The 13,598-nt window shown below is 57.8% G+C and overlaps 2 protein-coding genes across 3 annotated transcripts in view; both read right to left on the bottom strand.

Moving 5' to 3' along the window:
* CYP46A1 (cytochrome P450 family 46 subfamily A member 1) overlaps positions 1–3,079 on the bottom strand; it is a 33,905-nt gene extending 30,826 nt beyond the window's left edge. The window contains exon 1 of the mRNA XM_021099690.2: positions 2,827–3,079. Coding sequence (XP_020955349.1) covers positions 2,827–2,948 — 122 coding nt within the window. The 5' untranslated portion in view covers positions 2,949–3,079. The remainder of the gene's footprint in view (positions 1–2,826) is intronic.
* Positions 3,080–8,752: 5,673 nt separating this feature from the next.
* Positions 8,753–13,598, bottom strand: part of HHIPL1 (HHIP like 1) — a 28,058-nt gene continuing 23,212 nt past the window's right edge. For both annotated transcript variants that reach the window (XM_084967061.1, XM_021099689.2), the window contains one exon: positions 8,753–10,325. In XM_084967061.1, coding sequence (XP_084823187.1) covers positions 9,809–10,325 — 517 coding nt within the window. In that variant the 3' untranslated portion in view covers positions 8,753–9,808. The remainder of the gene's footprint in view (positions 10,326–13,598) is intronic.

Below are 13,598 nucleotides of genomic sequence, written 5' to 3'. Positions count from 1 at the left end.
CCGCTGCCTCTTGCAGGGCAGAGGGTTCCCTGCCTACAGCTGACAAAGCCCTGAAGCACCAAGGGGCGAATGGCACTATTGGAGACTCAAATACATCCATTTTTGTCAGCCCTGGTGTTGCCAGTCATGGTATGGGGATCCAAACTTGAAATGCCAAAGCATCTGATTCGTGCTATAGAAGAAGTTCCAGAACTTTCATTTAGTGCAGTTTTGTATTTGATTGCTAACCAATGTTTCATCCAAAATCTTTTTGTGTGGGCATTGTTGTGTTGGCCTTCTTAGAAGAAAGAGCCCCGGAGTTCCTGTCGTGGCTCAGTGGTTAACGAATCCGACTAGGAACCATGAGGTTGCAGGTTCAATCTCTGGCCTTGCTCAGTGGGTTAAGGATCCGGTGTGGCCGTGAGCTGTGGTGCAGGTTGCAGATGCAGCTCGGATCCTGCATGGCTGTGGCTGTGGTGTAGGCCGGAGGCTACAGCTCTGATTCGACCCCTAGCCTGGGAACCTCCACATGCCGCAGGAGCAGTCCAAGAAATGGCAAAAAGACAAAAAAAAAAAGAAAAAAAGCATAAAGAGCCCAACCGAAATTACCTTTGGGTTCCCCCCCACCCCTCCCCACACACACACACCTGTAGGTCACATGTGGATTCTGTGATATGAGATTGGAGGGAGAATTCAGGTGTAAAAAGGAATGAGATACAGACACAGGCTACTACATGGATGACTTTTGAAAACATTATGTAAAGTAAAAGAAGCCAGACACAAAAGGCCACATGTTATATGAGCCCATTTATACAAAATGTCCAGAACAGGCAAATCTATAGAGACAGAAGGCAGATCAGCGGTTGTCAGGGGCTGCAGGGGGGGAGAGTGGTTTGCGGGGAATGAGGAGTGACAGCTACGGGTATGGGATTTCTTTCTGCGGTAATGTTCTGGAACTACTGGCAATGGTTACACAACTCTGTCACTACACTAAAAAGCACTGACATGTATACTTTAAAGGGGTAAGAGCTATGGCATACATAATTTGATTTTAAACATGCAATTTTTAAAAACTGATGTTGGGGAGAGGAGCAGAGAGGGTCTGGATTTAAGTTCTGTTTTCTCAAGGCACAGAGACTGGCCCAGGTCTGCAGGGTCTAAAGCACGTGGGTTTACACGAAAAGGCCAAGTCATGAGGAGGCCTACCAGGATAAGAACAAAATGCATTCTGTTCCAAGCTGTTGATGGCTGATTTGAAAACTGGGAAGGGTGACAGTGTGCCTAACAGAACTGGCAGGAGACTCCGACCAGCCACCTTGGGTCAGAGACTATCCAGGGACTCCTGTGCATGGACCAGGTGCTGCCCCCAGAGGTGTCAGGGACACAGCAGTGAGCGAGACAGACACAGGCCTATGGGAGAGACAGACACGCAACAAGAGATTGTACAGATAGTTACCCAATTACCATTCCTAGGGACTTAGAGTTTATAAAATGAACATAGCATATGGGAGCCCATAGGCCCTCCCTGAGGAACTGGCATTTAAGTCAAGCCTGGACGAACTATCTGGGTAGAGTGGAAGACACAGTAGCTAAACAAGGGACAAGGGGTCAGAAAAACCGCAGGGTGGGGGAGGGACCCGGGAGGACAGAGAACCAGCAGGGAAAACAGTTGCCTCCCAATGTTCCCAGCCATAGAGATCTTTCCTGAACCCACCAAACAGGGACTCAGGCTTCTAATGCCAGGGCATCTGGCTTGTGTTGGAGGTAGGTGCCTTCCAGGATGTTGGTGTCCTGAGGTTTTAAAAAGCGTGTCTAATACCATTGTTTATTCATTCATTCAACCAATATTTATTGAGCATCTGCAGTGTGCCAGGTGCTGGGGGAACATGAGTGAACACACAGTAGCCCTGCCCTCCCGGGGCTCACATTCTAAAGGGGGGAGACAGACAGTCAACAGGTGAACAGACAGTCAACAGGTGAAAAGAAGGTAATTTCAGGAGTGAGGGCCCCAGAAGGAGTCTGGGGCTAGGAGGTGGGCTTTATACAGGGTGGATGCCAACAGCAAGACCTGGAGGAGGGATTCAGCTGGAGGGGGGTGGGGGGTGCAGAAAGACTGCGGGCAGCAGAGAGCGAGGCATAGAACTGTGCAGAGAGGGTTCCGAGAGCTCAGCAGGGGCCTGCTGGCCACGGAGTGGACTTAATTAGATTAGATTTTGTTGTAAAGCAATGGGAAGCCTTTAGAGCAGAGAAGTGACACATCTGATTTAAGCTTCAGAAAGGTAAGCTTCTTTGGGGGGGCGGGGGGGGGTAAGGTGAGTGGGGGTGAGGGCCAAGGATGGAATGGAAGTACTAAGGAGAAGACAAAAAGAAGATACCAGGACAGAAAGAGAAACAAAGGGGGATGTGACCAAAGGCCAGTATATTCCAACCCAGGTTGAGTGACCCCGTCCAAGTCCCGAAGTTAAGAGCACCCACTTTAGAGCCAGGCTGACCTGAGTTTAAATCTAGGCTTACCAACTGTGTGACCTTGGGCAGGTGACTTTGCCTCTGCGCGCCTCAGTCTCCTCCTCTGAACGATGGGGTAACAATAGCGCCTACCTAACAGGGTTGTCGCTGCCATCGCGTTTTCGGGGCCCAGCAGAGCGCGGTGGGCGCCGAGCAGCTGCTGCGGCTGTGAGTAATTTGTTACTAAGAATAGTTAGCGCCCCTCTCCCGGCCGCCGTCTCCAATCGGCCGCGCGCAATGACAAGGCTGGACCCCCAGCCCCGATGCCGGCTTGGATGCAGTCCCCTGGCCCCCCCCCATTCGAGCGCCCCATCCAGGCCCCCGCCCCCACCCCCCGCTCACCTGGGCCGCGGCGGCCCGGGGATGTGCTCATAGCGGCTGCGAGCGCGGTGCACGAAGGTGCAGCAGAGGCCGAAGACGACCAGGACGGCGCTGCCGAGCAGCATCAGCAGCCCGGGGCTCATGGCTCCGGGACAGGCCAGGCCAGGGTCGCGGCCGGGCACAGAGGGGGCGGGAGGCCGCGAGCCGACTCAGCTGTCAGCGCCGCGCGCCGCCTCGGCCCCAGGCCCGGCGCGACCCAGCACCGCCCCCGCCCGCTCGGCTCCGCCCCCGCCGGCTCCGACCCCTCCCAGGGCGCTCTGTCCCCGCCAACCACGTCTCCGCCTCCAGCTCCAGCTCTCCGAGCCTGCCCCCGCTTGGTCCCACCCATCTTTAAGCTCCGCCCCAATATCAGCACAGCCCCGCCCAGTTCTAAGGCCCCGCCCAGAGCATGTGGTCTCCTCCAATCACAACTCCGCTTAAGGCTAAGCCCCGCCCACTCCGGCCTCCCCGGGCTCCGCCCACAACCCTCAAGCTCCACCCCAATAGCGGCTCCGCCCGGAACGCGTTGTCCCTGGCAACCCTAATTCCTCCGCCCTGGCTGCGCTGGCGGCGGTGCAAAATCCTGATGGCTGGTCCGCCCCCTTTGGCGCCTCCAAATAAGGGCATTCCTCTGCGCGCAGTCCTAGACCCCTTCCCGTCTCCCTAAACCCATCCTATACTCCACATTTCTGCATCACGCCTACTGTTTCCAGACCTCTCCCCAAAACCCCAACCTCCAATGCTGGTTTCCCCTCCCCAACCCGTCTACCCAAGCAGGTAAAGAGGATCCTGGGAACACAAGCAGGCCTATGTCTGCGTATGAAGAGGACATAGCTGGACCCGAGGGTGTCACCCAGACCAAGGAGAAGCACCAGTGGGGTCCGTGGGCTCAACGTCCGAGGCGTTGACTCTAGTTCAAAGGAGCTAGAGTTGGAGTGGGCGAAAATCTGGGTACAGAAAGTCGCCCTCATGCGGGAAGGCGAGAAATATGCCTGGGGTGGCCGCCCAAAGGGTGTTTTTGAACTGATAAGCCAAGACTTCCCTCTCTTTTATAACCTGCTTCTTTCCAATCCAGGTATGGCAGTGGAGGCCAGCTCCGGGCTTTTTATTGCCCAATTCTTATACTCAGGGGCGACCCGGAATGAAAGCAGATGAGAAGGGCCAGGTATGCCCCCTCCTAGTTCAGATAAAGGTCCTCGCGGCCAGGGAGGGATACCCAGAAAGTTTAAATGCTGCTGGGTTTCTGAGAAAAGGATATGCCCCACCCCACTTGTGGGCTAGAGTCCTGGAATCCAGAGAGGGTTGGGACTGAAAAACAGAGGTGGCCTGTGTACCCCTTACCAGGTTACAACTAGGGACAGTCCCCACCAGGGGCGTAGGAGTTCGGGGTGTGTGGGCTGCGGGCTGATGGAGAAGGCCAAGCTTTAACAGGATTTCTCCCTCCCCCTGACCCGCCCCCTCCCCACCAGGCAACCTGATTGTCCACCACGTCCATCCCGGCTCAGGGACCACCCCAGCCTCCCCACAGGGCTAGGAGACAGTGACTTGCTACTGTGCCCCCTTGTGGTGGTGAGAAGCAGCCGCAGGCGCGCACAGGGGACCTCTGGCTGGCCCTGCGGGGCAGGTCAGACAGCTCCTCCTCGACTGTGAAACCTCCAGGCGTTGGGGACAATTCGAAGGGAGAATGCCAAGCAATTGTGCCTTGAGGGCAGAGCCAGACCTTAAACTGCTCTGGCCGCAGTCTGTAGCAGGCATGGGACAGCCTCAGGTACATGTGTGAGTGTGAGCCTGTCCAACTAAGCCAGGCAAAGAAGTGGACGTTAATACTCTCTGGTGCATTGGTCAACACCAGTGACCTCTGGCTCCAGCCCCGAGACCTCTGGGTCCCTCAGCGGAGCCTCCCAGCTCTCCTGTGAGCAGTGGGGACTAAGGAGAACCCACACCCAGGTGGAGGGGGGGCAGTGGAAGGCCCTTTGCCTGGACAGGCAGCAACTGCCAGCCCCCAGCAGAGGGCGCTGCCTGGAAGCACGTGGCCAACCACCTGACCCTTGGGGCAAGGTCTGGACAGAGGCTCTCCACTAGGGTTGCTGCTGGCTCCCCACCAGTGCCTATCAGCCCTTGCAATGCGGCTAGTCCAGACTGAGAACACTGGCGGAGCCCACACCATGCAGGAGGTGGTTTCCCAGCAGGCATCACTGAGGGAGATGCAGGCAGAAGAGGTGGCTCTGCATTCGCTGTCCTCACTTGAATGGCCTGGCAGGGCACAGGTCCAGTAGCCCAGGGAGAGAGAAAGATCAGGCCTCTGGGTTCAAAGCTAACTCCCCCTCTGAATGTGGGACCCCAGACCAGTTACATAGTCACCCTGGATATCAGCCCAGGGAGTTGCTGGCTGAAGAAAACTGTATGACCTACAAGTTTTATTCGGGGAGCTTACTGAGGACTACAGCCTGGGTGACAGCCTCTCAGACAGCTTCAAAAAACTGCTCCAAAGAAGTAAAGAAGGGGCCAGGGTATAGGAGGGGTTTTGTTTGTGTGTTTGTTTTTTCCTTTTAGGACCACACCTGCAGCATATGGAAGTTCCCAGACTAGGGGTCGAGTCAGAGCTAGGGCTGCTGGCCTGAACCATAGCCACAGCCCCACCGGATCCTGATCTGAGCCGCATCTGTGACCTACACTACAGCTTGTGGCAACACCGGATCCTTACCCCACTGAGCGAGGCCAGGGATCAAACCCGCATCCCCATGGATACTAGTTGTGTTCTTAACCTGCCGAGCCACAATGAGAACTCCAGGAGTTTTTGCTGAAAATAAAAAATCATGTAGTCAGACATCAGAAGATTATGCTAATCACAAAAAATAGACAGCTCAAGTTAATGATTTTAGTGCTTTTCTATGTATAGGAAGATGTAAGAGTCTGGGCTTATTGAAATTATTCCTTAAATACGCATTGTGACTACCTAGGGCCAGTATCCATGTTTTCTCCATCTTAAATTCCCCCCAGGGTGCACCATGAGGGGGGTGCAGTGGCTGATGGCTTGGTGGCAGGTGACATTTGTGGGGTACTTGTGAGGATTAAATGAGTCTGCACACTTGAGCATACAGTAAGTGATCAATAAATGCTCATTCTTAGCAGGGGTGGGTATTGGGGTGAAAGGACAGATGCTCCCACAGGAAGATGTGGGTTCTACATGTTAGCCGAAGGGGCTTATCTTCCTCCCATTTGGAGGATTTGCTATCAAGTCATTCTCAGGCTGGTCCCTCCAGGAGGCATGTCCCCTCCCCACCCTGTCTTGAGCAGCTGGCAGCTGCCAGTGTGGACTCCACTCGCCAGCTATTGAGCTTTCTGGCCAGGAAGCAACATGTAACAGGCTGGGCATATTTGTTAGTGTTCCCTCATTTTTCTTCCAATAATCCTGCTGTATACTTCTAGCTCAGAGAGGTTAAGTGACCTTCCCAAGGTCACACAGCCAAGGCTAGACACCTAGTCTCTAGCACCCCAGGCTTTGTCTCCCAGGCTAGTCTTGGCAAGGTGTACACACGGGATGCCTTGGGTAGCTGGAGGTTGTCCCCTTGCTTGCTCCCCTTCAACCACTGACTGCAGCTGTCAGAGCTGCCAGGACGGCGGGCCTTTCCTATCATCAGAGGACAAGGTGGCCATCCAGGGCCCAGCCCAGCTGCCAGAGGGGTGCAGGTGAATAGGGAACAAATGAGGCCTAGCCAGGGACCTGAAGTGTTATTACCTCAGGCTATACCCTGGATGCAGCCCTGGGCGCTGGGCCACATCTGGGACATCCGTGCAGCACTGGCTCCCAGGGCTCCAGAACTAAGCTGTGTGACACTGGGCCGAAGCAGCCCCTCTCTGGGCCAGGTTCTCATTCCCAGGGGTCAGGCTGCAGCCTCAGCCTCACTGGGAGTCTGAAGGGTGACGGGGTCAGGGGTCGAGCGAGGAGGGGAGGCAGGATGGGCGAGCCAAGGCCAGCATGGCCCAGAGGACTGATGGCCCCGGGATCTCCCCCCAGTAGCCCCAGCCAACACCAGTGATGCTCAGGGCCCAGCTGGGGCTGGACCACTCCACCTGACCACGTGGGGAAGGAACCAAGGGTCCCAGATGGTGGCCCTGGGCTGTGGGTGCTGCGGTGCAGTGGGAGGTGCCCTCGTTACTTCCACCCAGCTCCCAGGCCCCACCTTGTGGAGTCATGGCCTCCAGGCCTTGAAAAGGGGAGGGGAACTCTTGAATGGGTAGGAGCACTGCAGAGCACAGAGGAGCCCCAGGAAGGGGAAGCAGAGGCTGCTGTGACCCATCCCCGGCCTGCAGGCCAGAAGGACCCCCAGCTCCGGGTAGGGCCATGGTGCTGCCCTGCTCTGAGCGCCCCGAGGCCACCTTCCCTGGGCTCCAGTCTCAGCTCAGCCGCATATGACTAAAGGCCAGGGACACCCAGGCTCCCAGCTTCGCTGCCACGCCGGCACAGTTGAGTTTGCCTAGATGGTCACCACGGGCCCTCCCAGCTCCTAACATTTCAGAATTTCCCTGCACCCTGGAAAGATGCCCCATCAACCCCCTCTGGGGCAGTGGGAGGCAGCACAGCCACCCACTGGGCAGAAGGGACCCACAGGAGACAGGGGTCTCCATCAGCTCTTTCCCAGTGAGGCTGGCAGCCCACAGCGGGCAGGGGGTCTGGGCCACACCTAGATTCTCAGGGAGCTCAGTGGTTAGGGTCCTAGGCAGCTTGTGTTCAGATTTCCCTGGCTTCTCCCCCTCTGGCTGGGTGATCTCAACAAAGATATTGCAGCTATGTGAGCCTCAGTTTCCCCATCTGTAAAAGGGGAAGAAGAGGGCTCTCTGAGGATAGAATGCATCTGGGCAGGCTGTACTGTTCCTACGAGGGTGCCCACCACACAGGCCACACTCCTGGGCAGGGTTAACTATGGTTTACATGTGAGGCTCCGCAGGGCTGGAGGAGCCACAGGATCTGGGCCCCTGACCGATCCCACTTAGGGCAGAGATAGGGAAAGTTTGAGAGGATGAACCTAGGAGTTCCCGTTGTGGTTAAGGGGGTTAAGAACCTGACTAGGATCCAAGAGGATGTGTTTTTTGGTTTTTTGGGGGTTTTTTTTGCTTTTTTTTTTTAAGGCCTCACTCCTGGCATATGGAGGTTCCCAGGCTAGGGGTCTAATTGGAGCTACAGCTGCCGGCCTACGCCAGAGCCACAGCCATGACAGATCCAAGCCGCGTCTGCGACCTACACCACAGCTCATGGCAACACCGGATACCTAACCCACTGAGAGAGGCCAGGGATCGGACCTGCAACCTAATGGTTTTTTGCTTTTTTTTTTTTTGAGGATGTGAGTTTGATCCCTGGCCTGGCTCAGTGGCTTAAGGATCTAGCATTGCCATGGCTGTGGTATAGGCTGGCATGTAGCTCTGATTCAACCCCTAGCTTGGGAACTTCATATGCTGCAGGTGTGGCTGGGGGGAAAAAAAGAGAGAGAGAGAGAGAGAAAATGACCCTAAAGCTTTTTTTCTGCAGCCCCATACTGGGAGACCCTGCCCGCTCCATTTCCTCTGCCAAGTACACTGCCCCCGGTACCAGCTCAGTTCCCAGGACAGCACCCAGGTTAGGTTGGGATGTCCCACCCAGAGCCCTCTCAGCCCCCCAACCCCCACATGCGCCACGTCCTGTCCTTGCTGCCGGGTGACACCACTCACCCTCCCTGGCTCCCTATCAGAGGCTGAGCCCAGCCATACTGAGGCCCCTCGACAGGCCTGGCATCTGGCAAGGCTGAGCCCTTTAATGGACGGAGGACTGTCCACTGTGAGCAGGAGGGAGGCCGCAGGCCCAGCCCCCTTCCCCTGCCCCCACTGTCAGCTTCCAGGCAGGTGTGAGTCAGAGAGAAGAGGCAGGAAGGGGTTGTAAACAGTCACGTTGTTGGCACAGCCCTGGGTGACAGAACATCAGTAGTCTCGCGGGCCCATAGCCAGGTTGGCCCCTGGCGTTGGGCTGGAGGAATCAGAGGCTTCCCAAGGCTTTCACTGAGCAGGCGTGGGGACAGAGATGACAGAGGGGGCCCTGGCACAGGCTTGAAAATGGAGAAACTTGAAGTCTCACCAGTGACCATGGTGCCAGGAGTGCTTGGTGGATGCTATGCCCAGCCAGTGTGGTGGCTTCTGTCCCAGGGAGCAGAGGAGTCGGGCCGCAGGGTGGGGGGAGCCCAGCACAATCCCCAGAGCAGCCCATGCAGGCTCGGCATGATGATGGCCAGGAGGCTTCTCCCTGAAGTCATCCAGTGCCCCCTGGCAGCCCCTCCCCCCAGGCATTCCCTTCCTCCTTGTCAGCCTGACCCTCACTGGGGCAGCCATGGCCTCCTGGTCACCCCGGATCCTCAGTCTGATGGCTTCCCTTGTCCCCACTGGATGCCTTTGCATTCTCTTCAGCAACTCTGACTGCCAGGTCGCTGGTCCATGCCCTCTGGACCACTTGCCTCAGGCCACACTCCTCTCCCACCACGGGCAGGGCAGGCCTGGTCCCCTCCCTCTGCGCACCAGCTGTGCCTCTGTTAATGCAGCCAGGGGCCAGGTCTGCTGGTGAAGGGTGGCTGCCCTCAGGGCTCAGAGTCCCATCAGACTGTGTTCCTGCTGCTCCCTGAGATGCTGGGAGGTAAGAAAGCAACACTTGGGCTGCAGACCACACCCCGAGGGACCACGCAACAACTTCCGGGTTGCAGAAGACACACGGGCAGGAACACACAAAGATCGCACGGGCAGTGCACACACCTCGCACGCATCCACAGGAGAGCATGACAGATGGGCCGCGCCTACGCCGCCCCCCTCAGCCCCCTCCACCCGCGACGCCAGTGCGCGCGCCAGGCGCACCCTGGCTGGAGGGAGGGGCCTCCCAAGCCCCGGATGAACAACGGACGGTCAGGCTGGGCAGACGATGCTCGCCTACAGATCGGGGTCCTCGCGGCTACACACGACGCCGGCGTCCTCCTGGTGGCCGCAGTTGTGCGAGCCTAGGCCGGCGTGGGCGCACTCCAGCAGGTTGCGCTCGCTGCCCTCGCAGCGCACGTCGTCCAGCAGGATGGGCAGCGCGCGGCCCTCGCCGAACTCGGCGCGCTTGGCGGCCCGCACCGCGTACGCGAAGCCCAGCTGGCGGCACACGACGGTGGCGGCCTTGGTGTCCCAGGCGTCGTCGCACACGGTGCCCCAGCGTCCGCCCGCGAACACCTCCACGCGCCCGCGGCCGGGGCTCAGGCCCGCCGGCCGCACCAGACGCACGGCGCCGTTGGAGGGCGCGGGGTCGGCGGTGCCCGGCCGTCCCCGCCGCCGCCCGCCGCCCCGCCGCCGTCCAGGCCGCCCCGTGGGCCGTGCAGGCCGCGGGGTGGGCGCAAGCGGAGCGGCCGTGGGGCGACTGCGGCGGGGAGCCTTGGTGGTGGGCGCGCGCGCTGTGGGCCGCGGGGTGCTCTCTGTCCTCCGAATGAACTCTGCATAGAGGAAGAGCCTGTGGTCAGAGGGGGCCCCGGGCCACCCCAGCCCTCCACCCCGGTGGGCAGACCCCTGGAAAGATGTCGTTGGTCTACCCTCCACTCAGACCCTAAGAATGAGCTGCCTCTTGGGGGCACCAAGGGTGCTTCTCCGGTCACCCTGGCCCCACAGGATGCCAACCTGGAGCTGGGCACCGGGTGCTTCTTCAGTCATTCTGAACCCTTGCTGGCAGCTGCTCTGTGCCTCTGCTGATGGGTCTCTCTCCCACCCCCAGCCCGCATCCCCTCCGGGCACTCCCAGGTCTGGCAGGGGGAAGTGCCCTCCTGCTGTAAGGTCACCAGCACAGTGGCAGGAAGCGGGCGTCTGGGAGGGCTTCTTGGAGCAAGCTGGCCTTTCTGGTTCCTTCTTTGGCTTAAGGGCAAGGAAGCTGAGGCCCACTGATGGGGAGAAACTGCTACGGGTGGAGGGCAGGCCAGCAGGATGGGACCCAGCCTGTCCAGGGCCCCTCAGGTGGGGAGAAGGCCTCCCCTCTAGGCTCCCAAGGCTGCTGGCCCCTGCCCAACACGGGGATGGGGACGGGATGGGGGGGCTGTGAATTGGAGCTATCAAGATGCCTGGCTGGGCCCCTGCTGACCCCCACACATACACTTCCAGCCACCCCAGGGCCTGGACACATTAGGTGACAGGGAGCCGAGGTGGCTGATCCTCTTTGTCCTTGCAGGACATGGCCCCCACACTTGCTGCAGGTCAGCCAGAGGGATAAACTTCACTCTGCTAGGCACTGCCCCCCTCGGGGGAGGTGGAACCCCTAGACAACTCGGATATTATGGGGAGGGATTCCTGGGCCACCAGTCCCTTAATCCCCCTGCTCCAGCCAGTCTCACTTTGGTGTGATTTTTGTTTGTTTGTTTTTGTTTTGCTTTTTAGGGCCGCACCCGAGGCATATAGAGGTTCCCAGGCTAGGGGTCTAATCGGAGGTACAGCTGCCGGCTATGCCAGAGCCACGGCTATGCCAGGGCCACAGCGATGCCAGATCCGAGCCGCGTCTGCAATCTACACCATAGCTCATGGCAATACCAGATCCTTAAACCACTGAGCAAGGCTAGGGATGGAACCTGCGTCCTCATGGATACAAGTCAGATTTGGGAACTCCCAGTCTCACTTTGAAAACCATGAAAATGGGGCTGAGAAAGGGCCTGGATACAAGACCAAGCAGAGGCTGGGGTCAGAACCTGGGCCAGACGCTCCCCCACGCTGGCCCCTGGCCCCACTCTGCCTGCAGGTAAGGACTTCCAGCTCCCCAGGGCGCTAGCTTCTCCTGCTGTCTTCTCTGCCCAGACTGCCCCTCCCCGACCTCTGCGATGCCTCTTCCTCTCCATCTGGAATGAACCCTCCCCTCCCACACAGGCTCAACCCTCCAGCACCTTCCCACCCTGCCCCTCCACCTCCAGCTCAGCCCTGCTCTGGGTCCCCATGGCGCCCGACACAACTTCCGTCAGGAGGCCTGGGACCCTAAATGACTTCCCTGTCTGCCCCAGCCAGGACAGGGCCTGGTCTGCCTTCTCCTGTGGCCCCAGCACTCTGCACAGAGCATGCGGGTAACTAACAAAAGTGCAGAAACTGCTGAATGAGTGAATGGAAAACTCTGCCAAGGCCCGAAACCAACCGCAGCCAGAATTAACTTCCCCAAACACGCGGCTCACCCTTCCCCCAACCTTCCTCTCTCCCCACCAGGGCACCCCTTCCTTGGGGCTGGGCACCCCCACCCGCCCAGGTGCCCAGCCCCTCCTCTTCCTGCCTCCTCCCCCCACCAGAGTCTGCCAACTGGAGCCCTTCTGGGCCCACTTGGCCATTGAAGTATTTCCTTTGGCCCACAGGGTGGTTTTTAAAATTTTGAATTAGTTGCCAATATTTTCAACTTGAGAGGCTGTGCATAACAACCCAAGAAGGCAGGAACCTCATGAGCTTGCTTAGCATTATAGCCCCAGGATGAAGCATGCATAGGTGGTAGAAGGAAGAGCTGGGGAGTTCCCACCGTGGCACAGAGGGCTGAGAATGTGACTACAGGGAGTTCCCCTCATGGCTCAGCAGTAACAAATCGTACTAGTATCCATGAGGATGCAGGTTCAACCCTGGCCTTGCTCAATGGGTTAAGTATCCAGCATTGCCATGAGCTTTGGTGTAGGTCGCAGACTCGGCTTGGACCCCACATTGTTGTGGCTGTGGTGTAGGCTGGCAGTTGCAGCTCCGATTCAATCCCTAGCCTGGGAACTTCCATATGGCACGATGAAGCCCTAGGAAAAAAAAAAAAAAAAAGAATGCATCTGCAGAGGCTTGGGTCATTGCAGAGGTGCAGGTTTAGACCCTGGCCCTGGGCAGTGGGTTACAGGATCCAGCATTGTTGCTGCTGCAGCGTAGGTCACAGCTGTGGCTTGGATTCAATCCCTGGCCTGGGAACACCCATCTGTCTAGGGTATGGCCATAAACAATATTTTTTTTGAGTGGAGGGAGTTCCCGTGTGGCTCAGCATGTTAAGAATCTGACTAGTATCCTTGAGGATGAGGATTCAAACCCTGGCCTCCCTCCGTAGATTAAGGATCTGGCACTGCCACGAGCTGTGGTGTAGGTCGGATCTAGCATTGCCGAGGCCGTGGTGCAGGCCGGCAGCTGCAGCTCCGATTCAACCCCTAACCTGGGAACTTCCTGATGCTGTGGGTGTGGCCAAAAAAAAGAAAAAAAAAAATTTAATTAAGAAAAAAAAAAAAGAATTGGAAATTCTGACAACATCAGGTTTCTCTCTGTTCCCACCTAGTTTGGGCCAAGGGGCACAGCCCCCTCCTGAGGGCATACCCTCTTCAGGTGGCCCTCGATCCCAGACAGTCATTGTGGCCTTGCCAGGCCCTTGGGTCATAAGGATTTGTACCCCCCCACACACCAAACTTGTCAAAACAGAGCCATCATAGCAGACCCAGCCCAAGAGGCCCCTCCCCAGGAGCCCCTGAGGCTAGAATCACTCCCATCTCGCTCACAAATAAATCTGCCTTCCCTCTTCCTCTGTCTCTCCCAAGAACTCTTAGCGAACCTTCTCTGGGACCAGCTATTTCTCCCTGAGCCCTACTTCCTGTGAGGCCTGTGGCCCCTGGGAGCCCCCCACCCCACCCCTCCACCCCCGTTGGCCTGGGACTGGCATGCCCAGCATGAATGGAAAGGTGTTTACGGAGTTCCCCCCACTTCCCTTGGGTGTCGGCTGTGCCCAGCGGCTGTAGGCACTC

The sequence above is a fragment of the Sus scrofa genome, chromosome 7 (genome assembly GCF_054392235.1).
Source record: "Sus scrofa isolate SSC_HxYL_T2T_F1_AM1 chromosome 7, Sscrofa_HxYL_maternal_Yorkshire_Landrace_v2.0, whole genome shotgun sequence".
In the NCBI taxonomy this organism is placed as follows: domain Eukaryota; kingdom Metazoa; phylum Chordata; class Mammalia; order Artiodactyla; family Suidae; genus Sus; species Sus scrofa.
The sequence above is the reverse complement of the archived record's forward strand: the minus strand, read 5'-3'. Positions and strand labels throughout refer to the sequence as shown.